Source organism: Schistocerca piceifrons, chromosome 2, assembly GCF_021461385.2.
Source record: "Schistocerca piceifrons isolate TAMUIC-IGC-003096 chromosome 2, iqSchPice1.1, whole genome shotgun sequence".
In the NCBI taxonomy this organism is placed as follows: domain Eukaryota; kingdom Metazoa; phylum Arthropoda; class Insecta; order Orthoptera; family Acrididae; genus Schistocerca; species Schistocerca piceifrons.
Genome location: NC_060139.1, coordinates 879654674 through 879680991, shown reverse-complemented (window position 1 = coordinate 879680991; position 26318 = coordinate 879654674). Strand labels below are relative to the sequence as shown.

General features: G+C 40.5%; 1 protein-coding gene across 2 annotated transcripts in view; it reads left to right on the top strand.

Annotated features, from left to right (window-relative positions):
- Positions 1-14914, top strand: part of LOC124776287 (glutathione S-transferase 1-like) — a 28306-nt gene extending 13392 nt beyond the window's left edge. The window contains exons 2-6 of one of the 2 annotated variants that reach the window (XM_047251196.1): positions 787-972; positions 2370-2428; positions 4331-4469; positions 8392-8553; positions 14726-14914. In XM_047251196.1, the coding sequence (XP_047107152.1) occupies positions 829-972; positions 2370-2428; positions 4331-4469; positions 8392-8553; positions 14726-14875 (654 nt within the window). In that variant the 5' untranslated portion in view covers positions 787-828 and the 3' untranslated portion in view covers positions 14876-14914. Of the gene's footprint in view, positions 1-783; positions 973-2369; positions 2429-4330; positions 4470-8391; positions 8554-14725 lie in introns of both variants that reach the window. The other variant, XM_047251195.1, reaches the window with a different exon arrangement.
- Positions 14915-26318: the final 11404 nt, after the last annotated feature.

The window sequence follows — 26318 nt, the reverse complement described above, 5'->3', positions numbered from 1 at the left end:
TCCTATTGTAGATGTTAATAGTTTGTATGATAAATTAATTTTGTTTATTCGTTCTTCTTTGGCTTCCTTTTCTGTCAGTCCAAGTTTTATCCGTTCTCCCAGGTATTTAAATCTCTCCACCTCCTGAAATTTCCTTTCTTCTATTGTCGTCCATAGAGAAAATGACACAATACAATCTGGCAAAACCTTTTCTAACCACATTACTTTGCTTGCATTTCCTCTGCTACTAAACTCTGTTAGGGAAATTTTCTTTCTTTAAATTTCAGAGAAAGGCAAAGAGTTTCAAGGAACTAAACGTGGCACATACTGCGTGGACAATACTTTCCAATACAACGATGTTGTTCTTTCCCAATGATTTTTGGTGATTTCAAAGCAGCGAATCCCAAAGTGTAATCCGTGTGACTTTATGATTTGTAAGTCTTCCAAGCACCTTGCAATGAAGTCAACGGTTGACTCTTGCAATACTTCGATCTAATAAATGATAATCATATTCGTAATTTCAATTTTTCTGGTAGTAGAAAAAAAAGCAACCGGACATTAGGACAGTAGGTTCAAGAGTTCACAACCAGTGGAGAGAAATTTGTAATAAAATTTCGTGACGAATTACTCCTTTTTAACATTGACAAGACCAATCTAAATAATAAAGTACCGGTAAACCACTCACTTTTATTTTGGTCACTGAAAAAAGTATGTATCACAAACAATGTAAAAGTGTCACACACGACCCCTTGTAAAATACCTGGCTGACATAGATACACACGAATGAATGAAATTCTTTTTCAGCAGCAGAACAACATCACTTCTCGCTCTGATCTTCAGGACATCAGAATGGCCCTGCCTACGCTCTACAGCAACGCGCTGAGCACTCCTTGTCGCTTCGTCCGCCTTATAGCCAATATTATTGGAGTGGAGCTGAAAATAGTGAATATAAAAGAAATTACTAAAGAAATGCGAACACCGGAAATGCTCGAGGTAAAGTTTCTTACCTGTTTCAGTGATATTACATGTACGCCGTCTGTCCAAAAGGTTTCGAGATTGGATTTTTGCCACGCGGGATTAGCCGAGCAGTCTCAGGCACTGCAGTCATGGTCTGTGCGGCTGGTCCTGGCGGAGGTTCGAGTCCTCCCTTGGGCATGGGTGTGTGTGTGTGAGTGTGTGTGTGTCCTTAGGATAATTTAGGTTAAGTAGTGTAAGCTTAGGGACTAATGGCCTTAGCAGTTAAGTCCCATAAGATTTCACATACATTTGAACATTTTTTTTATTATTAAAAAATATAAAAAAGTTATGATGATGGTTTTAATGATTTAAGTGTTCTACATAGTCTTCCCCATACTTCATTAAACGAATAGAACATTATACAACCATGTCCTTATTCAGGCTGTTGTTCAGCTTGAACATTTTATTTAGGGACGTTTAGTTCTTAGTCCATTGCAAAACAAGTACGTAGATACACTTTTTCCTGACGTTCACTACTTAACACTGCCTGCTCACAACAGATTGGTCGAAGGTGTTGTGTCCCACTGCTTGGCCTCTCAGGCGGCTAGTAACAATACAGTTAATTAGAGCATTATGAATAAGAAATACTATTAATTACAAAATAGACTTACCTTTGCTCGTCAGGGTCGGCTGTAGCTATGACGCTGTACATGTGGATTTGCGGTTTAGAACACACTAAAAGAGTCACGATTACTGAGTGGCGAATTGATACAAGTTCAGAATGGCCGTACTGTGGCTGCACTACAGACACTAGAAAAGAAAAATTCGTAGACACTTGTTGACGCAGTTCTAATAGCGTTGGCGCAGCACACAAGAGACGGTTGTCTCTTCACTCCCTGACAGTTGACACGGGCTGCCGCACGGCGAGCTGCACAACGACGTCACTTCGATATGAATTTCCTGGAAGTTGGCAGGATCCGAAGTCGAACAGAACTGTCCAGGTCTCTCTTGATGCCAGTTCATGGCAGAGGCGAGGCGGTGGGGCCTTATAACCACGGGAGGCACGGCTTCTTCCTGGCATCTCATTGGCGCCTTGTGATACCGCTCCGCTGTGCAGTATCTTTGCGGTGGTCGATATTTCTTGCGCCGCTGTCGATACTCGACGACACTGCAGAAGGAACATCCGTTCTCTGAAAGTTGTTAGTTCAAGCTCCCACCGTAATTTCTTCACTGACGTCGCTTATTCGCCCAGAATAAATTCAGTCCCGTAACTTTCTGGACGGAAGGTAGCATACTGAAAAATTAACTTCGCTCCCACTTTCCATTGTGCACTAGTTATTATTACTGGATTGCAATATAGGTATTTCTCAGAGCAATGTCCTTTGATAGTATTTACTTTTCCTCCTATTGTTCATCTTTTGCATCTGTTTCAGAAATTCCCGCAGCACAAAATCCCAGCGCTGGAAGACAATGGTTTATTCATTTCTGAAAGGTGAGCTTGAATTAACATATGTGAGAAAATGAGAGCACGTTGATAAATTTATGTTGTATGATTAGTCTCGTAAAACGGAGAAAAGAACTGCCAAATATTTCTTCTCCGTGTGGAACCTCTGACTAGGTCAGCACTGAATGAGGCAGTAAAAAGTTAAGGAAAAGTAGTATGTATATGTTTCCAAATATGTAGATTCTCCTAGTACTTTATGTGGGCGAAACGAAATGCCCTATCTGGATAGTGTAAAACCAGGTTGTGTATAAGGTACATTATCTCAGAAAATAAGCAACAAAAATTTTTGAAATTTTAGGAATAATAAATACACTGTGTAAATGTTGAAGTTGTAGGAATTTAATATTATCACTTATAAAGAAAGATATAAATGTTTTTCTCTGAGACTTATTTTTTCTTTTAAACTTCAGTCTATTTGCCTGAGATAATGTTAAAAACATCTCTGTTAATATTAAAAAAGCTTCTGCATGCGATGCAAAATGTGTGTTTGAGTATATCCGAAAATTTCAGCTTTCTTTATTGAGTAGAAAGAGAGAAAATGTACCTTTTGTATCGAAAAAATAAACCTATGGAAAACGAAGTCAAAAGTTGAGACATAAAGACATCCTGCCTTGGCACCTTTTTTAGTTGATCTTGCGTACCTATCGTACATTTTTAGCTTCTTTTCTGCATTTATCAGTGTCTCGCTATCCAAATCTCTAATCGTCTCAGCAGTGCGACAACTTACACCTAATCCTAGAGATTGCAGCATTTCACATTTACTGATGTTTCTCTGATTGAAAGTAGCAAAGGCGTCATACACCCCACAGTGTAAAGTGGGTAAGACCACAAACACACTTTTGGGTAAACGAATCAAAAAGACATTTTTCACAGACTCGTTTGTATTTTGTGGTCTTCTATACAAACACTTTCGAAGTAGATCAGTGTTTGCCAAGTCTCTGAATATTTGTTTTACTGGCTCCGTAATTGCAAACGCAGACTCTTTCAGTTATTATATTTTTCACCAGTTACTAAACCCTTATTATATTTGCACTAGCTTTGCACAACTGCCAGGCACAATCCGTCTTGAGATTCATCAGTGTTGGACAGTGTAAGAAAATCCACTGACCATACAGCTTTCTTCATTGGATCTACACAAAAAGTATTTTGGCCTAATTCCTAAACCATAATAATCTTGGAATTTCTTTATAGCCGGTATTGTCAGTCCATCTTTGGCACCAGTTGGTGTCCCATCACTAAGGCAAGTTTTCCCTAGCGACGACTTCAGTTCATGAAGACGAGCCCCCATTCTCTTCTACACATGCCCCACACACTCAAGTTTCTTTATTTCTAGCAAATCTCCATACGGTTTGGATGCCACAACTTCATTATAGGCTTTGCTGTTTCCATCACCTGAGTAACTGATGTAACGGACATCATAATACGTCTGAGTGTGTCCGAAACGTATCTTTATTCTTGCTATTTCCATGGCTCCACTTGTACCAATAAAATTTCCTGTGCAAATGTTTACATGAAGTTGCTTTTGTCTGTCTGGACACCTAAAAATTTGGGCATTATAGAAAAAACAGTCACTTGTCACACTTGTGGCTGTGAGGACACCGTTTTTTTGAAACGTACATTTAGTATTCGTATGTTTGCTTCTAAATGTAGTGTGCCACATATTTATATCCATGGCACGCATTACGCATTGTTTTAGAAATGACTAATGTAATATGGTGGCTTAAACAATCTCAACCCTTATCCGTGAAGATGGTTCAAGACTGAAACCGGTTGATATTTGGGTTTAAAATAAAAGCAGCTGATTGCTGAAATATGCATTTTATTCATCCCTTTCTTTAAATTTTTACTCTTCCCTTCGTTAAACATTAACCTCTGATTTTCTTATTACAGCCGTGCTATTGCCATGTACCTCGTCTCGAAGTATGGGAAGGATGACTCTCTCTACCCGAAAGACCTCAACAAACGTGTCCTAGTTGACCAGAGGCTATTTTTCGATGTGGACCTATACTCTAAAATTACGCAAGTTTTCGTAAGTAATATTCGCTTAAATATTGCTAGAGTAACTGCTTAGGTTTCCGTATAATGTTCCTCAGGATGTACACTATTTTTAACTTTTATGTGCTACTGCATGCTTCGTCTCTTTCCATAGCACACCTAACAACATTAATACGGAATGATCCTACGACCCAGTACATTCATCATCTAAACTCATTACTGACTCTCAGCTAAACTTTTTTCACAGTTCTCTTTTTGAATTTCCACCATACATACAACTCCAGCATAGAGATAATCAAGCGATAGACAAAGAACAATTTTAACTATGCAGACGAACTGGGGAAACCATCGCTGATGGGATAACTAACAAATGAGATCCATTGAATGTACGTCCCTAAGTGCTAATATCCACGCAAGGGTCATTCTGCTTACATCAACCCGAACACTACACCGTCGCGCTAGGTCCTCTCACGTAATTGATGCTATTATGCCGTTAAGTAGAGCTTCTTTCTGCTTTATCTGCTCACTGATGGCTGTCCTGTCCACGACGCCCCATCCATATTCTATACTCTCAAAAGGCATTGTGTTGCAGGGTACGAATGAATGCAGCAATCCATGGATTTCCGAGCTTACCTTGATTGGACGTGGGTTGTTCCTTATTCTCTGGGAACAACTCCTGCAATTTATTCCTATTATTCAAAATTACACTTTGGAATTCAAACGCTTCTGACAATTACATCAGTAAAAGTCTTGTGGAATTTTCAGTAAATCTCTATTCCATAAAAGAAGCAATACAGTAGAACCAAGCTAATCCGATCTCAGATGGTCCGACCTCTTTCTTGCTCTGACCATCCCATTTCTGGTGTTGTTGACATACACAGGCCGCTGCTACAGTCAGGTCTGGAATCGTCGATGACCCACCGTCTGCGAAATAGATCAGTTGCCAGTTGGTCGTTGTTAGGAGCGTTAGCTCAGTCAGTTTTAATATGAAATAACTGGTTTCTGACTCGGCCATAAGTGTTAATGTGCACACGTTTGTTTTGAAATTTAGTGACAGTGTTCTTCTTACACATTAAAGCGTGTAATAATAAATCATGCCACCATCTAAAACTTAAACATGTGATGCTGTCTTTACAATTTGACGTTGAGCCCAGTCATGTAAGTGGGCGGGTCAGTACAGCTGACGTTGACTGGACAACAGAAGCAGAATTAAATGACGACCAACTCATTGACGCTGTAACTCAACAACCGATGAGAACGAGAAAGATGCTGACAACGAAGGAAATGAACCTATGGCTCGAGTATAAGGGGCGTTCAAAACGAAACGAGCCGGAGGCGCAACTACAGACACCAGTACGTGTATGTTATAAGTATTGACCCTGGCTGTTGAGACACTTGTCCCACTGTGACACAAGGTGGAAAATTCTCGGGGCTGCTATGTTAACCAGTTCCGCACGTACTGCTGGACGTCGTCGTCCGAGGTGAGTCGTTTGCCCCTCATAGCTGACGTTCTTCTTAGGCCAAGATGGCCCCCTTCTGATTCATTTCCTGCAGCACGGGACAACAGTGAATGCCCAGCGTTACTCGCAAACCTTGACCACCCACCGCCAAGCGATCAAATCAAAACGACCAGGTAATCTCAGCTGTGGGGTCATTCTTCTCCACGACAATGCAAAGCCTCATACGGCCAACATAGTAGCGGCACTCCTGCAGAAATTCAAATGGGAGGTTCTCGGTCACCCTCCATGCAGTCCGGAACTCTTTACCTGTGATTACGCCGTTTTTGGTCCCGTTAAAAAGGCTCTGAGGGGCAAACGATTCATCTCCGACGACGACGTCCAGCTGTACATGCGGAACTGGTTCACATCGCAGCCCCGGGAATTTTATCAGACAGCCATTTACCGCCTTGTGTCACAGTGGGACAAGTGTCTCAACAGCCAGGTTAAATACCTCTATCATACAGGCACTGGTTTCAGTGATTATGCCTCCGGCTCGTTTCTTTTTGAACGCCCCTTGTATCACACACAAATGCTAAAAATGCATTTGATGTCCTTTAACACATCAAACAAAGTTCTACGTCTAGCCCAACAGGCATTTCGTGGATTAGGAAATAGTGGAACATCGCGGCAAAATCAAGGTTGTCGTCTGCTAAACAAAAGAACATAACAGACTTTTTTCGTATTCCTTAAGAAGAGAACATTTTTTACTGTGCGATTCCTCATGTTTTAAACAGTTAAGTGCCAATCGGTTGCGTGTCAATGCGGCACTTATAATAAGGTATGTACAGATGTTAAACTTCACTCACAGTAACAATATCTTACCGTGCGATACATATGTAGTTTGCAGTAAAGGCACTAGTGTAAATTACACTTTCATGTAAGATTTTTTAGTGTGTGAACGTTTTCTTTTCGTTTTGCTACTGTTTTAACGCGGAACAGTATTTCAGACAATACTTCCAGTAGAAAACTGAAGTCGCACTGTACTGTATTGTGGGTTTATTAAAAGTGTTCCTCTGATAATTTGACATTTTTTGAGTTTCAGCCATGCACCCGGTCCCATAGGCAACCGATAAGCGAGGTTCTACTCTACTATCAATAACTGACAGTAGAATTATTGCAATAGAACAAGAATTATTCTAGTTGCTTCTACTCATTTTCTTTTAATTGGGCATAAAACCCTATGTTGGAGCAAATTTCTTCCGTTCATAACAAAAGTCGAGGGACCGTGTACCGAAGACGGAGTATTTCTCCCCACACTTTCCCCCTCTCTCATCTCAAAAAGTCAATTGTATGTTTATTTTCAGTACTTTCATTTTGGAGAAAGTATATATCGTCGTTAATAGGACATTGTTTCAAATATTATTTAAAAAGAAAAGCCAGTAGCTGAAAGTATAACCACCAGCGTTATTCTCTGATCCTATAGTGTCTACAATTAAAACGGTAGGCAAATGAGAAGAAACTTTTATCAACATCAGGGTTTTCACTATCACTATAGAAAGAAGTGCTTTTCGTTACAATTGTTGATTAACGACCCACTTCGTTCTCGATTTTATTTAAAGTTTTTTATCATGTTAAGAGGTATTAGTTCTCAGATTTCACAGATTTCGTGGTAAGTACTCACAATAATGGCCAAATACATATTCATTGTTTATATAAAAAATCCGTATCTGCGAACTACTAAAGAAAATATTTGAAGCTGATAACTGAATACGGACAGTAAAAATCGTTCCTGTCTATAGCTCCATACGCGGGCAACTGAAATTTGCGCGATTTTTAAGTGATTTTTCACTGTGCGAGAGTTTAATTGACCAAATTTCTCGATAGCGCTTATGAATGGCATACGGCCGTACAGTTTATTCTTAGATTAGTAAAATCCAGTTACATAAAAAGCTATTCATCATTTGTTCTTGAGAAATTGTAATACTGATTGCCAGATATCAATGCACGCTGCAGGACAACACACACACACACACACACACACACACACACACACACACACACAGAGAGGGGGGGGGGAGAGAGAGAGAGAGAGAGAGAGAGAGAGAGAGAGAGAGAGAGAGAGAGAGAGTTAAGTGAAGTGCCTACCAAAGGATTAAAAATGGATTTAGGTTTTGTGACAGTAAAGTCATTTGAGAAGAACAAATGTTATTGTTAGCATTCCGCCCCAGACCTTTCGTGAATGGAACACTCTTCATGAAGTGTTTTGGCTCTATTTAACACCTAAGTTGAACTTTTGTGACATTGACGTTAATGAAGTAGTGTCTTACTAGTCGAACAGCAAAGATTTAAAAAAAAAATGCTCCTATATTCAAAATCTTTTTCTGGAGTTATTCTAGAGTTAATGTTCACTTGTTCAATATCTTGTTCTACATGTTCTTTGTTATTATATATATATATATTTCGTATACTTTTTGAGTAGCATCTGAGATTTCAGAGCTGTGATTTTTCTGCCTACAGGTACCAAAGTTTCATGGAAAGCAGATAGAACCTAATGACATTGACAAAGCAAAGGAAGGTTTGGAGACCCTGGACCGAATGCTTGACGGCAAACAGTGGCTGGCGGGGGACAATGTTACCATTGTCGATTACAGTATTGCTAACTGTCTGTTATCGCTAGAGGTAATGCATGCACCGCCGCACGCGATCACTCGATGTAGTGATTCGTGCTTTTCCAAAACAGTTAATAATCGAGGTATTATGGCTAGTATTCATCATCCATAAAGATAGCTGTAGAAGCTGGAAGGCAGCAAAATAAGTACGGCGTTCAAGACGAGATCATAAAGTTGTGCGGATTTGTTCGGGCGATTGCCGAGCCTCGTACTGTAAAAAACAACGTATGACTATTGCTGGGGTATGTGGAATAATTTTAGGGTGACTGGTCTCTTTGTGAGTGATGTCATTACCGTTGTTGCTGAGGTGTGGAAGTAAATATAGAATAGAGGTAACAAAGTGTAACTACTGCCACTCGATGGAACATACAATAGCAGTTTTACAGTCACTTTGAAAAATAATTCCGCACCACCAGATCTGAGAGAATGTGGCTATATTCTGCAGCACTTTGAAAGCCGGACCATTTTTCAGCCATCCATCAAGGAGACTTACTCTCTTTCCTAGCACCCAGCCGTAGAACAAGGATAATTGTTCACCTCCGGACTAGATATGTCCGTAAACGAGAACTTCAAGGAATCGAGAACACTATTGTCGAGAACCAAAAGGAACCGAATACATATGACGGACCCGAGAACTTCATCGAGTACAGCCGATCACTTCTTGTTTTACAGTAATAAACTTGGACATTTGCATCCTTATAAGTAGTTAAAAAAGGATATATACTTTCCAGATACTATGCTGCTATATCTGATGTGCTACAAACAAGAGGGAAATCGTACATTATAATGAGTGTTCGGAGAAAGATAAAACAGAATTTCTTTGTATCAGTGCTGCTATAATCGGTTTCCGTTGTTTTCTACATGTTTTGCAGTTAAAACCACTGCCAAACTCAAATGAGTTTCTCACATTGAAAACAGTGTATTTGCATTGCTATTACGCTGACTTCACCATCGAAATTCGTAAGTGTACTGTTAGTACATTGCAGCTAATTTTCTTTAATCACTCTCACGCAACCAATATAGTACCTGGTGCATTCCTAGACAAACTGAAAATAATGTCCGAGTCATTTGTATGATCTCATTCTAGTCTTATATTCCCTTACGTTTGTATGTGTATAAGAAGATGAATAATTTCTCAGAACATAATGGGCTGAAAAAAGTCTCGTTTTTTAGTTCCTGACAGATGATCCGAAAGAGTTCTGTTTGTTTCCAAGTATTTACTTAATACTCTTTCCTGCTAAACATGGAGACAGATGTTATCAGGCATGTTATCACTCGGCCTACTTGCCCCGAAATTGTGGATTTGACAATAAGATAGGTTGTTTTCGACACATGCAACCCTTTTCCTCATAGTAATTTAGTTCAGACTGGTAATTAGTTTGGTTAATAGGGCTCAAATACGGCAAGAAATACATGTACCTACATTCACTTGAATCTGCTCATCATTACGAGATTGCGCTTCCCCTGGCATGCGCAAGTTCCGTCACAACGTGTTTTCACAAATAAAAAAACATCGAATGAAAATCTGGTGGTGGTTGATACTACTATTCCGACCCGCACGAAGAGTGTACTAGGCACTGACGCGTATTAAATTCCATACCCAAGCAGGATTTGAACCTGCCACCTCAGCCACGCTAATCGTTGCCGTAACACTGAAACCGCAAACGCGAAAGGCTCACCACACAGTAGAGGCCGTATTCCCCCTCGTTTTCGTAAGCGAGATTGACTAGCGAAAATGCTGCCTGGCAGATTACTGTGTTCCCAGAATCGGTCTCGATAACGAGACGACCCGACACACTCGGCTGGCCGCTTGCACTAACGCCTCGGCCTCATGGGGCGGTTCTGGACCGACGTCGTATTGTGTACGGCTTTCCGACTTACAAATATAGTATGCATGAAACGGGCGAAATACCCTCAGACTTCAAGAAGAATATAATAATTCCAATCCCAAAGAAAGCAGGTGTTGACAGATGTGAAAATTACCGAACTATCAGTTTAATCAGTCACAGCTGCAAAATACTAACACGAATTCTTTACAGACGAATGGAAAAACTAGTAGAAGCCAACCTCGGGGAAGATCAGTTTGGATTCCGTAGAAACACTGGAACACGTGAGGCAATACTGACCTTACGACTTATCTTAGAAGACAGATTAAGGAAAGGCAAACCTACGTTTCCAGCATTTGTAGACTTAGAGAAAGCTTTTGACAATGTTGACTGGAATACTCTCTTTCAAATTCTAAAGGTGGCAGGGGTAAAATACAGGGAGCGAAAGGCTATTTATAATTTGTACAGAAACCAGATGGCAGTTATAAGAGTCGAGGGACATGAAAGGGAAGCAGTGGTGGTGGTGGTGGGTAGTGTTTAACGTCTCGTCGACAACGAGATCAGTAGAGACGGAGCGCAAGCTCGGGTTAGGGAAGGATTGGGAAGGAAACCGGCCGTGCCCTTTCAAAGGAACCATCCCGGCATTTGCCTGAAACGATTTAGGGAAATCACGGAAAACCTAAATCAGGATGGCCGGAGACGGGATTGAAGGGAAGCAGTGGTCGGGAAGGAAGTAACAGGGTTGTAGCCTCTCCCCGATGTTGTTCAATCTGTATATTGAGCAAGCAGTAAAGGAAATAAAAGAAAAATTCGGAGTAGGTATTAAAATTCATGGAGAAGAAATAAAAACTTTGGGGTTCGCCGATGACATTGTAATTCTGTCAGAGACAGCAAAGGACTTGGAAGAGCAGTTGAATGGAATGGACAGTGTCTTGAAAGGAGGATATAAGATGAACATCAACAAAAGCAAAACAAGGATAATGGAATGTAGTCTAATTAAGTCGAGTGATGCTGAGGGAATTAGATTAGGAAATGAGACACTTAAAGTAGTAAAGGAGTTTTGCTATTTGGGGAGCAAAATAACTGATGATGGTCGAAGTAGAGAGGTTATAAAATGTAGACTGGCAATGGCAAGGAAAGCGTTTCTGAAGAAGAGAAATTTGTTAACATCGAGTGTAGATTTAAGTGTTAGGAAATCATTTCTGAAAGTATTTGTATGGAGTGTAGCCATGTATGGAAGCGAAACATGGACGATAAATAGTTTGGACAAGAAGAGAATAGAAGCTTTCGAAATGTAGTGCTACAGAAGAATGCTGAAGATTAGATGGGTAGATCACATAACTAATGAGGAAGTATTGAATAGGACTGGGGAGAAGAGAAGTTTGTGGCACAACTTGACCAGAAGAAGGGATCGGTTGGTAGGACATGTTCTGAGGCATCAAGGGATCACCAATTTAGTATTGGAGGGCAGCGTGTAGGGTAAAAATCGTAGAGGGAGACCAAGAGATGAATACACTAAGCAGATTCAGAAGGATGTAGGTTGCAGTAGGTACTGGGAGATGAAAAAGCTTGCACAGGATAGAGTAGCATGGAGAGCTGCATCAAACCAGTCTCAGGACTGAAGACCACAACAACAACAACAACAACAGTAAGGAACGCGCACGTGTGACATGTCGTAGTTGTTGTGCTGGTATGTATGGATCCGTTAGGGAAAACTTAAGACACATTTCGACAGAACTAGTCACAATTGAGACATTCGGACGAATCGGAACCACGTAGTTACAAATGTAACACGGCCAAAGTTTTCGTGTACCAGCGCTATTTGTCGATCCATCAATGGTGGCATTCTGGTTACTCAGAAACTGACATGTAACAGCAACAAGGGAAATCGTGAAACCTTGTGATGGAACGAGAAATGGAGACTGAAAGTGATTACATGAAGATAAAACTATTGTGGGTCTCACTTGAGCGCTAAAACCAAGTCACTCGTTGCAGCAGCAAGAATAGCTAGCTGTATGTGTGTGGGGAGTGGGGTGTGTATGTACTCACAGTTGTTTTTATATTGGCATTTCTTTTGACAAATGTTTCGTATTTCCTGTGTAGCTGCGCATACTTGTTAAGGCTTCTCCAAGATTTTAGATGTCGACAATGTCGTAGCTGTTCTCCGACACAGAAACGTCAGGCTTCCGCGGAATTACTTTTCAATATTTCGTTTGTATTTATTTTTATTTCTTCTCTTTTATTTAGCTCTTAACTTATTCCACTGTTTCTTCGTTCTTTGACGAATTAGCACGGTTCATCGTATTCTTCATGTTCTCCGTTAACATTAAAGATTGCCTTCAACGAGGGCCAAGTTCTTGACATATTAATGTATTCCACAGTAAAATTTTGTAACGTTTGTTTTCAAAGCTAATAGAGTAACTTTTCTCGTTTTATTTTTCTTCGTTGAAGATGTTTCATACTCGCGATGACGCTGTAACGGAACAATGTTCGAAAAGGCAAAGACTATGGACATAACGAACACCATCAGCTAACAATATGACAGAGCTGCTGATCCTATGATTAAAATAACAATCGAGATCGCAATAACATTCGTTTATTATTAGCGGTTTCGGCTTATGTTGAAGCCATCCTCACATTTTTTAGGCGCCCTATGCTGGTGCTGGCGATTCCTCGGTTCTTTACGCCATACCACTGTTTTTCGTTGCGTCACGTGAAGAACCGAGGAACCATCACCACCAGGCATAGGGGGCCCAAAAAGTCCGAGCAATGCTTCAACATAAGCCGAAGGCGGTAATAATAAACAAATGTCATCGCGATATCGACTGTTGTTTCAATCAAAGTTAGTGCCAGATCGCTGCACTCCTCAGACAATGTTGTCTAATTTTATCGATTACCGATGCGATCTGATAAAGCCTATCTGTATTGAGAACAGTGTAGGTCCTGTCACGCTCACTTGGAGTACACTCGACGTTACTTTCGTTTCTGATGAACGTTCTCCACCTAGTGTAATATACTGGAGTCTGTTAGTCAAATACACTGCCTCATCAAAAGTATTGCGGAATTGACCACCAGATGTCACGAGAGGCGGCCTCGCAAATATAGAAGGAGGTGGGATTGTTGTGTTTCCGTCAGGAGGCAGTAAGAGCAAAATGGATCCGTCGGGAGAACTCAGTGATTTCGAACGTGGACTTGTCACTGGATGTCACCTGAGTAACAAATCCATAAGGGATATTTCAGATCTTGTTGGTGAATTGTCTGTGAAGAGGAAATGTGAGGGAACAAGCACAGTTAAAGCAAGACTTCATGTGCTTTCGGCCAGGGACCGACTAGCATTGCGGACGGTGGTTGTTTAAGATTGTACGAAATGAACATGAGCTTCAAAAAGTGATATCAGCAGTCTAGCTGACACAATGACTGTGCGTTTGTTTTTCTTTTTTGGGGGGGAAGGGGGGCGGTCATCAGTCTTCTGACTGGTTTGATGCGGCTCGCCACGAATTTCTCTCCTGTGCTAACCTCTGTGCGTAGGGAGTTAAAAATAATGGGGTGCAATGGTCGGGCAGCTCCTCGCAAGCCATACATTTCCATAGTCAGTACTGAATGACGCGTAGGGCGGTGTATTGAGAGACGCCAGTGCTCAGTGGATGACTGGAAAGAGTGATTTGAAGCGATAAATCTGGTGGCAAACCTCTTGAGGAACAATGGGTTGCCATTCCCCAGTGTCCCTAGAAAAATTCGAGACGTTATAAATACGAACAATGGACATATCCCATATTAATGTTCACTAATAATTATCTGGATGCTTTTCATCACATATTGCATCCATCGGTCCAATCACATATCTGCGGAGAAATTTCATTTAATTACTCAACGATATGGTAGGCCTACAGTTTTTAACTTCCTGAAATCTAGGAAAATGGAATTAACCTACTTACCTGTATTTATGTTTGAAAGACATAGTGATTGAATAAAGCACACTAAGTGTCAAGTAGTTTTCCTTGATTTCTTGATGATGCTTTGAGAAAAACTTCTTTTGTTCCAAGAACTTATAATTTTGAGCTTAGAATGTACTCTAAGAAATGCAACAGATGGACGTCAGCCACTCTGATCTGTAACTCTATCTGTCCATTCTTTTGTCCTTTTAAGCAGTTGTGATATTGTTTCTCTGCACATGTTTCCAGTGTAGGAAATATAACCAAATGTTAAACTCTATCGACAAATCTAAATCACAAAACAATGAAGGAATTGCTATATCTCACTGATAGAAACATTTTTCTTTATTTGTGCCACATTTAGTCATCGTACAGTATTGTAGTCTGTAGGTACTGATAACAAAATTTTATCGTCTTATTTCAGCTAAATCCAGAATCAGGAGTTGATCCGAAGACGTACCCTAACATCAAGCAGTGGCTTTCACGAGTCGAGACTTCTAACCCAAAATATGTGGAGCACCTCAGAGAATTCCGTGAGAATGTGAAGCAGTTACTGCAGCGGAGGAATACATAAATACAAACAAAAGTTGGAAATGTACCACATAATAAACAATACTCTGTTAATGTTTTAATCGAAAAAGACTTTTTTCCTTTTTCCGTTTAACACTGTTCTGCCTCATAGTTTACAAACAAAGATAAAATGTGAGAGGGTTAAAAGGTGGAGATAGTCACGACATTCAACTTACTAACGTTCCAACAATGCATCCATATTTTTATAGGTTGCTGTATCTTCGGCAATCTTTCACCATCAGGAAGTATACGATTCCCTTACAATGACATGTATACACCGTTCATCACTAACGTTCCGAAACTTATTTTATTTCTGGCGTAGAAGCGACCAGCCAGTGTTTAAGTAACGGGCGTGCGGCCCTAGAGCGTCAGTTTGTTGTGTCACAAATCGCAAAGGAATAACATAGCTAAATCAAGTGTCCTCAAGACAGCCACATGAATGTTTTGAGGGAGAGAAAAGTTTGTTCCGCACACCTTGACTCCTGAACAAGAACAACGGCGCTTGGATGCCTCTCGCGACTTGACTGAAATGAAAAACGCGGATAATTTATTTATTTTCAGAATGAGATTTTCACTCCGCAGCGGAGTGTGCACTGATATGAAACTTCCTGGCAGATTAAAACTGTGTGCCGGACCGAGACTCGAACTCGGGACCTTTGCCTTTCGCGAGCAAGTGCTCTACCATCTGAGCTACCCAAGCATGACTCACACCCCGTCCTCACTGCTTCACTTCTGCCAGTACCTCGTCTCCTACCTTCCAAACTTAACAGAGGCTCTCATGCGTCACAGGTGACGAGATTTGGTGTTATCAGTCCAGCCAACTACAAAACAACAATGTGCGGAAATTGACATAAAGCGTCAACGCTTTGATGGCGTTATAGACGTTCAAGCCAATGTGATGCAGAAGGTGAACGACATCCCAAATACTTTTCTGGCAGTGTTACATGGTGCTTTGTACCCAAGTGGGTGCATGGCCGGGGAGGGGAAGGCAGACTAAGTACGAGGACGGTTTGAAAAGTTTTCGGAACGAAATAGAAAAATATTACTTACATCGCTGAAACTTCTTTTAATTTTCATTGTAGTCTCGTTGTGAATTAATGCACTTGGTCCAACGATGTCTCAGTGCCTTGATTCCATCTCGAAAATGAGTTTCCTCCAGGCCTGCAAAATAGTTATCAACTCCGGCTATCAGTTCTTCGTTTGAAGTGAATCATCGTCCACCAACAAAAATTTTCAGTTTTGGGAAGAGATGGGAGTCTGACGGAGCCATATCAGGTGAACATGGCGGGTGTGGAGACAATTCCTGTCTTAGTCCGTGTAATTTTGCCATGGCGGCGGCACGTGTGTGGGCGCGCCTTAAGAGTCGCGGCACCCATCTTGCAGATAATTTTTTCGTTTCTAATTCTTCAGTTAAAATGTGATATACCCTTTCAGATGACGTCTGGCAAGTGTGAGCAATTTCATGCACTTTCAATCGGCGGTCCTCCATGACCATTTTGTGCACTTTTGCAATGATTTCTTGAGTAGTGACACATCTTGGCCAACCACTGCGGCCGTTCATCATCTAAGCTCTCCCGACTAAACTTAAATTTTTTTGTCCACTTGGCAACAGTTGAATATGAGGGAGCAGAGTCCCCCAATGTATTATGGAAATCGGCCTGAATGTCCTTTGCTTTCATACCTTTCTTTACGAAGTACTTAATCACTACTCGAATCTCGATTTTTTCCAGCTTCGCAAATCACTAAGCGGGAACATCAACACAGACACGTCATCGCCACAGCTCTCTTCCAAGAGCACTGACGTGGCACGTATTTACAGGCAACAGTCCAATGAATATCACGTGAACAACTCGCTGCGCTAGCGCTGGACTCTCGTGGAAATTCCGAGAACTTTTCAAAAAAAAGGTTCAAATGTGTGTGAAATCTTATGGGACTTAACTGCTAAGGTCATCAGTCCCTAAGCTTACACACTATTTAACCTAAATTATCCTAAGGACAAACACACATACACATGCCAGAGGGAGGACTCGAACGTCCGCCGGGACCAGCCGCACAGCCCATGACTGCAGCGCCCAAGACCGCTCGGCTAATCCCGCGCAGCTAACTTTTCAAATCACCCTCGTAGAACACCTGAAGCATTAAAAACACCATCGTTACGTTACTCTACATTATTGAAGTGACACATCTCTGTCTGCTTTCCTGTAGTTGGCTGTTGCGGCCAAAGAGATAGAAGACCATAGAGAGGCGACAAAGCGACGACAGTAAAGCAAATTTAACATCCCTTTACCACTTGCCATGCCGACAAAATCAATGGGCGTGATACAGGATACAAAAAGATAATGTCAAATAATGTAGGATACAAGAAGATAACATCAAATAACAATGAAATAACGATGTTAATGTTTAACAGTTACAGCTAGAAGCCAAATTACCTCTAATTATGATGAACGAACATTTGATATATATCGTGCTTCAGCAATTACTGTGATACATAGATATAAATATGTGGCATTCAGAATAAAAAGCACGCTCTGGAAAATTCAGTTTAGGGGCAATCTTCCTATGGTTTAATACATCCTTCGCTATACATAACATATCCAATACATAAAAATTCCAAAATTAGTTGGAGATATGTGGAACACACGAGTCCTGAAGAACAGACTGGAGAGAAAACGTTCTATAAAAAGTTTGCTTTCAAATCAATTTTACGTATCACATGGTTGTATGGATACATATTTGAATTTGAAATAAGTGAAAGAAACCATGGCTTACGCGCATCGAACATATAAACTGAGACTTGCAAATCAGGTACATTACGACCAGGCATTAGAAAATACCCGGATGATCGTAAGTATATGAAGTATATGAAATGAAGACTTAAGAAACTGCCTAGATAAACTAGCTTCTTCCTGAATCAGTTTACCGTCTGCTCATTATATAGACCCAGACTTTGCAAAGTGACTAGCCATATATATAAACATACCACCATTGTTTCATAGAGTAATTTGTACTTTTAACTTTTTATACAAATGGCTTCCATTAGAGGAGAAGGTGTAAATAGGGGGTGCAAATAAGGGCATCCACAAAAAGGTGGAGGGAATCTTCTGAAATATTTTAATGAAATTGGCTGAAACAATGCAAAATAGTAAACTAGACTACAAAAAGGAACTTTTGCACATTTATGCATGAATTCTGAAATTATTTACAGTAATCGTAAACGTAAGTAGCTCCTTCAGCACCAGCACGATCTAAGTGTGCCCTCATTTGGCACATAACACATTTAATCCACACCTCTCCTCTCCTGTCTTGAGAGAATTTTCCATAACAAAAGATGCAACTTGCATCGCTTGAGTGTGGTGTATTCCCATCGTTCACATCGAGGTCATTATCGCTGTCCACAAGGTGAGGGCTGCAGGAGCCTGAATAGTCCGATGATGAATCAGATAGTTTTGTGGAACAAATTATATTTTTTTGAAAGCCTTTGGATTTTACACCTCTGTCCGCATCTCGGCCCCTAACCCGAAAGAAACTCGATGACCTCTTCTTGACAGCGACTTTGTCAACTGGTGTTTGTATTGTCTTCCAGTGATGTGGTAGGCGGTTGCTGCTTTTCTTCCCCTCGTTGTGGTTCTCTTCTTAATGTTCGGGACAGGAGATACGCCGAATGGTGAAACTGCATTTGTTGAAGTCCCTGGAGAACTTCCCGGTGTTTCAATGACTTCATCAACTGGCGTAGCTAGAGCTTGATGTGACTGTACATCACCATAACTCGAGGAAGAAGCAGATGATGTCGATGGTCCAAAGTGTTCCACTGTGGAGAAAGTTTTTCATACAACCAACTCAGCAGCTATGAAATCTGCGTCGTTGAAGATATAACGGTTCATAGGGTACAACCCAGTTGCTTTGAATCCGTTTATTGCTATCTCAGCTGATTGGGTATGAAGATAGGCTTGGCGTCGTAAGGTATGGGAGGACGCCCACTGTGATGCAATCATACTCTCACTGCCTCGATGTTTTCACAGGTCCCATAGACGTCGCATCTAGAGGCTGCAATTTGTGGGTGCAATGCGGAGGATATGAGATGATAGTCCCGTGGTGTTCTTTGCCCAAGTCTATCACATCTGGATTTCGAACGTCGCTATAATGACCGTCCAAGATAAGGAGAATGGGCCTTTGTTGAGTCAGAGATGTTTTCTCCATAAAGTGAACGAACCATTCGGTGAACAAATTGTTTTGAACCCATCCTGAAGAATGGTGTCTACCAATGGCACCAGGGGGGCAGCTTCTCATTGGAGCTTGGAACATGTTGGTTCAAGAGAAAATTATCATTGACGGGACATAATGTCCCGAAGCGCTCATGCACTCAGTAATTGTGATTGTAGCCCCTCTTCCTGCAGACGACAGAGCTGTAATTTATTTCTTCCCTTCCATTCCTATCACTTTTGGAATTTTGCTTTGGACAATGGACAGGCCTGTCCCGTTCAAGTTATACACTTCGTCTGCTGGATATGAGTGTTTGTTGAAAGCGTCTGCCAATAAATCAAAGAAAACCATCACATTCTCGTTACTGAAGTCTAAGGCTCCAGCATATGAAGTTCCACAAGGTTTGCGAATTGACAGCTGATCCTTGTGTCTCTCAAGAAAAAGGTCAGCCCCATCACGCCGTGCTTTTCCTGCTCTGAAAGGGGTTGTCAAACGGTTTCTCTGGGAAAGTAAAAACGTCATTCTTCTTAGATCCGCCAAAGTGCACAAAAAAGAATTTTGGCTTCATCTCAAGGTGGTCTGCATTTAAAATCGGTTTCCTTCCAAGCTTTGTCTCTTGAACTGCTTGCTCAGGGATTTTATCAAGTTTGAGAAATCTCTGCACAGTGGTACGAGGTGCTCCAAAAGTTACTGCAGCAGCTTTCACAGAAGCCTCCTTTGCTTTCACAACTGCTATGGCACATACAGTCTAAGATTTATCCCAATGAGGCCTCTGGTTCTTACATTCATAGCGCTTCTTTGTTCTCGGCATTCTGGGAGGACGAACAAAAGCACTAGGGTCTATTATCACAATTTAAAAATTCTGTTTGTTTGTTGCTGTGTGTATTGTATATAAGAACTTTAAATAAAATTCGACTAACCATATCCCCATAAAATTATTTCAATGTTTTACATTGTTTAAGAGAAGAGATGGTGTAATTATCGGCCCTCCTTAAATAGGGGCCCATTTTTACACCAACCCAATGGGCCCATATTTACACCAACCATTCTTAAGTAACATGGCCACTATCAAGTCTCACCTAAAAGCGTGTGTAATGTAAAACTAGCTTCTAAAAGTAGCTTAGGATTTCGTTATTCCGGATATTACTGAGAAATTGTTTAAAACCAATCAGAAGGATATTAAAAGAAAACGATTTTACATGCCTCCTCAACGTTTGCAGTCCTGAACAAACACCAGTTCACACAGTAACCGACGCTATTAACTACACTGCTTGAAATAATGTTTCCAACTGTGCACTGCTACCGTCTATCAACAATAGGCGCCGTTTTCAGTCCTGGTCACCAGACTGCAGCACTTCCCATACCCTCTTCGTAAGGAGTGCCCATAATTACACCTGTGCCTATTTTTACACCTTTTCCTCTACAATTTGAAGCTATAATTGAAAACAAGGCACTATCTGCTCACAGGAAATTATAGGCCTTTCTATCTGTAATCCCTATTTCCTAACATAAAAGCATACAACATTTAAAATTTCAAGGAAGCAACAAAAACAACCATTGGAGTAATGTCTAGTGCAACTGCGAAAACTAAATCACTTAATTTACAACTTTTATACAACAAAGATGCACTTCAGCATACCTTCCACCACACAAATAAGTTCACAGTCACAATAAAAACTCAACGCTCCTGTCAGGTTTGAAATGTTACAAAGTATAATGCAAGTATTTGCCAGGCTCCTTCGTCGTCACAAAATTCTCGGAATATGGCTGAAAGTAAGAGAGAGTGTGTCCCTAGAGGATAGAATACCTTTTGTTTGGCTGGTTCTTCAGCCTAGCCACTGATTTTAGAACATGAAAGAATGCGCACCAAGGACCACTATAAGCAGTTTCCGACAGTTTTTACGCTTTTAAATGTAGCTAAATATGAGGTTGTATTTAACACAACATTTATAACTATTTCGAGTAGTGCATTTTTAAGTTCTGTATAACACATTACAGCTATTTGGAATACACTGCTAATTCTAGAGTTGTTACGGCAAGTAAAATTCTATGCATTGATAAAACTAGTAATAAAACGTGTGGACGGCTAGGTCATACTCCATCGGTTACGCACCTCTGGTACCTAGAAACAGATCCTTTGCCGTGCATGGTATTATCTTTGCAAAGTAACTGAATTTGATGTCTTAACGGTTTTATCTGTCTTCCAAATAAGTGTTCTTTTTCAGTAGGTTCTATTTCAAAACGTATTTAACATTTAGCTGGTTTTTAATAATAGGTTAGTTTTTGATAACACTTCTACTTAATTTGATTTCACGTGCCGATTATTGGTGTGCAGTAGAGTAATAATTTAACAGCTAGACTATTAAACACAGTATAGAAAAAAATTTCCTCGATTGCAACGCTTTAAAATTTTAGTTGTATATTTATTCATAGGTACATGATCACGTTAACGTTGGAACAACAATCTTAATTTTCCGGATTAATTTTCGTAAGCTAGAAAATTTCCGAAAAGAAATTCGACAGTAGTTAAGTTTACAAAACTATAAGCCAACACCTTCAATTTCAAAACAACCAGAGACAGACATTCGGAAACATGGCGGCTGTAGTACAACGTGGCACCACAGGAAACGCTGAATAACGTGACATATCCCCTTTATGTATTCTCTACCTCTTCGGTTGCGGTACATGTACGTACTATAACAGTGATGGATGAAAATCGCAACATCAAGGATGAGTTTTCTGACATAAACGAAAGTTGGTAGGTGCTTTTTTACTTCTGAAAGACGATCTCCGTTGAACAATTGTATAAGACTAGTGCTAATAGCGGCATTATATGGATGCATATCAAGTTTGCTTTAAATACACTCTGTAACGGTCGTGAGCGTCAGTTTTCTTTGGATTGGATGTGGTGAGTTGAGCCGGCCAGAGGGGTCGAGCGGTTCTAGGCGCTACAGTCTGGAACCGCGCGACCACTACGGTCGCAGGTTCGAATCCTGCCTCGGGCATGGATGTGTGTGATGTCCTTAGGTTAGTTAGGTTTAAGTAGTTCTAAGTTCTGGACGACTGATGATCAAAGAAGTTAAGTCCCATAGTGCTCAGAACCATTTGAACCATTTTTTTGGTGAGTTAATGTTAGCCAAGAAAGCTTTTAAGGCGACAGAGACGCCATTATTAACGCTCCATTAAGTTTGGACTAGGTCGTCTACGCTGGTCGTAGGTTGTGTTCCAAAAATGAACAGCATGGAGACAGAAGTGATGACACCTTCTGCAGGACCTGACCATCATTTTGCAGGACAATGCTCAAGCACGTACAGTGCAAGCTGTTATTGATTTGTTTGACTGATGGGGCTGCTAAATGTTATACCCCCTACTGCACTCCCCTGACTTAAGCCCTCGTGAGTTCAACTCTATTTCTAAACCAAAGGAAACACTTCACGGCATTCGCTTCAGAACTGCTACAAATTCGTCGGGCAATAGACCGCGCCACTGTAACTGTCAAAACAACTGGCAATGCTGGGGAAGCACCCCAGCGGCCTGTGCAACGCAACGCTGTGTCGTGTCGGCCTTGTACGCCAGCAGAATGCGTCGTCGTCAGGATGCGAGAGTTTCTCCCGACAGTACGCACTTGGCTGTTTTGACGTTTACTGAGCGGAAGTTGGTTTCACGTGACGAGGCATCCTGTTCGAAGACGCCATTCATGTTGATGTTTGCCTTGTGTTAACTGCTTTCGTCGTTTGTTGCTGCTTCTTGTTATTTCGTTGCTGCTGTTCCCGTTTTGTTATTGTTTCTTGTTATTGTTTAGTTTGTTTTGGTAAACGTGAGTGATTCCCACGAAACACTCTATAAGTGTGAGGAGTGCAGTTCAGAGTTTAAAATGCGAAAGAACCTCTACGCCCATATGAGGAAAGTTCATGAACTTGATATCCATGTGTCTAAAAAAGGAAAAGGCAATTAATTGTGTCCCCAGTGCGGAATTGCATTTATGAGATGCAGTTCATTAAAACGGCATCAAATAACTGTGCATGGCATGAAGTCAGAGGAAAACAGTCGGAAATGCCGCATTATTTGCCCACAGTGCTCTCTCTCGTTTCTCACCTATGACACACTGAGAACACATATTCAAGAGAACCATGATGTTAGTTTTGAGTGCCAGGAGACAGAATTTGGTTGTCTTGCAGGTTTGTTTTTTATATTTATTGTGTTAGTCACGTTTTAGTAAATTTTGTTGGTCCCAAGTACAAGACTTAAAAATACTGCCTTAACATTTTTTTTCAGACTTTGAAGAGTGGAAAATTTCTTACGAAAAAGTAAACCATGTTCGTTATGTAATGAACTGTTCGGAGCAGGAGCGACTAGAAAAACGTGTTCGGTATTACCACTGCCATCGCTATTTCAATTTCAGTGCTAAAGGAACAGGTGCCAGGTGTGTCAAAAGTATGGGCAAGAATAAAATAGGCAGTACTTGTCCATCCAACATGCAAGTGACGATAACAGAGGACAAATGCTGCTTAAAATTTTTTCCAAAACATATGGGACACACCCAAGATGTCAGAAGAACATTTCTGCATAGGAACGAGAGGGCAGAGTTGGCAAGTAAAATGGATTATGTGACACTTACGTACATGAAACATGAAATTATCAAATTTATTTGTGTGAACAGACGTAGGGTCTATCAATGTGCTTCATTTTTATTTCCTTTTTTTGTTTTTTCAGGACGGCTGTCACAGGGTGTTCCTGTTGGACGAGTTCTACAAGATGTCCGAAGTGCACCAATTGCTGCAAGCGTGGAGAGAATCCATTTCCTTGAGAAAAAAGATTTGCATAATATAAAATGGGATTTTGATATTGGTTATGCAACGAAGAAGCGTGAAAATGATGCAGTAAGTGTGAAATTGTGGGTTGAAGAAATGAAGAGACAAAGTGACAACCCAGTACTGTATTTCAAGCAGCAAAAAGAAGTGGATCCTAATTTTCAAGATGAAGACTTCATTCTTATTATAATGACAGACTTTCAGGCCGAACAACTTCTAAAGTATGGAGAAGATAAAATATGTGTGGACGGCACTCATGGCGTGACTGCATATGATTTTCAACTTCTTACTATTGTCGTTGTTGATAGATATGGTGCTGGAATGCCAGTTGCATTTTGTTTTTCAAATAGGGGAGACATGTGCTTCCTGTCTTTTTATTTCAAATGTGTGAGAGAAAGGGTGGGCACTGTAAAGACCAATGTGTTTATGTCTGATGATGCACCAGCATTTTATAATGCATGGTCAGCAGTAATGGGACCTGTGCCAAACCAGTTGCTGTGTTCTTGGCATATACAACGGAACTGGTCTCAGAATTTAAGGAGAATGGGGGGGGGGGGGGGGGGGGGGTAGTGAGGAAAAATCAGCAGTGTTTAATTCACTAAAGCGACTTCAGACTGAACTGGATATAGATTTTTTTAGTTGTAGTCTGGAGAAAGTGGCGGAAAACTTACTGAATGATCCGGATACTGCAGAATTTGGCAGGTACTTTCTTAAGATGTACTGCCAGCGAGTGGAAAAGTGGGTGTATTGCTTTAGGCAGCGATTGGGCATTAATACAAACAATTACTTGGAGTCCCTACATAAAGTAATTAAATACAGCTCCCTAGAAGGGAAAAAGTGCAGAAGGCTGGACAAGTCATTAAATGCTTTGTTATGTTTAGTGAGAGACAAAGTATATGAGGGCTTAGTGAAGTTCTCAAAATGTAAACAGTGCTCTAGGGCGTCAAGAGTGAAAGCAAGCCACAACGATAGCTCAGATATAACAAATGGGATGATTTTATGCAGGGGTGAAGGGTTGTGGGAAGTGCTTTCTTCCATTGGTTGTGAAGTGTATGTTGTTGTCAGAACTTATATGTGAAAGAAAATGTTCACTTAAGTGTAACATCTGCAACATATGTGTGCATTCGTATAAATGCAGCTGTTTACACAACATTTTAAATTTTAACATATGTAAGCATATACAAGCATGTGCCAAATCATTGTCTGGTGCTGTCCAGGAGAGTGAACAGTGTTCCTTGCCCTCTAGTGCAGACAATGAATATGTGTCAGCATTGCTTTCTGGCAATTCAGAAAAATCTGCTGACACATTTGAACAGGATGTGATGTCTCACTGTCAAACTATAGTTGCACTCAGCAAAGGAACACAGTGTGGACAGGAGACTAAGGCCAAAGTATTGAAGGGTCTGAAGAAGATCATTGACAATCTTAATAAAGATTTTTCTTTCTCACAAGAAAATACAGTAAATGTGAATGCCAAGATTGAATCTCAGGCTAGATTTTTTTCCACAAAGCAGAAAAGGATTTTGTGAGGGGTGATGAAGTGTTAAAAAAATTGGTCTGTATCAGTGTTTCGTAAAGGATTTGAGTTAACAGAAGACAACAAAGAAAGTAATGGAATTTGTCATGATTTTACTACTGTGTTTGAGCACAGAAATCAAGGATTTAGTGTCACACTACAGCAAGTCTTAGTTTCTATGTAAAAGAAAACTGGCTAAAATTCTCAAAACTGCTTAAATGTCATGTCTGTTATGACAAAATACTTTACCACACACAGAGTTTGCCTGTGTTGTGACATTTTTTGGTCTTCTGTGGATAGCTATAATCAAATTTGGTTTTGATGGTCTGAAATAACTCTTTAAATGAAATAACTCCTTGCAAAAGCGTACATTGAAATGAACACTCAGTGCAATTTCTGATTTCAAGTGCATAAAATAGCACAGCCAAGATTCTATTTAGATGAGAAAATTTTCAAAGTTGCCGTATGGAGAATGGTATGCTAGACAACAATTATTATAATAAGATTTAATAAGTCCAAAGCAGCCAACTCTAAATCTAGGTCCACACAGTAGCTTTTCAAGTCAATTTCTTTAACACTAGATTTTCTGTTGGTACATTTAGATACACCACCAAAGGAAGCAGGTGTTCTGCACCATGCACTTGTTAAATTTAGGCATTCAATTCAGTTATACTACCCTGCTTCTTGTACTGATAACCAATGTTTACACAGACACAGTAAAATTGGCTTCACTTCTATAAAAAAGTGATAACACATTAAGTTTAGTTCTAAGACACAGGCATTGCTTGCGATTATGGGAGTAACTTTCTGAGCAGTATGTGACCCATTTACACTTAATTCTTCTTTCTGTTTGTCACAGAAAAGATTATTTCACAGGAATATTGGCGACTCTCTGGAATAAAAAAAACGATACACCA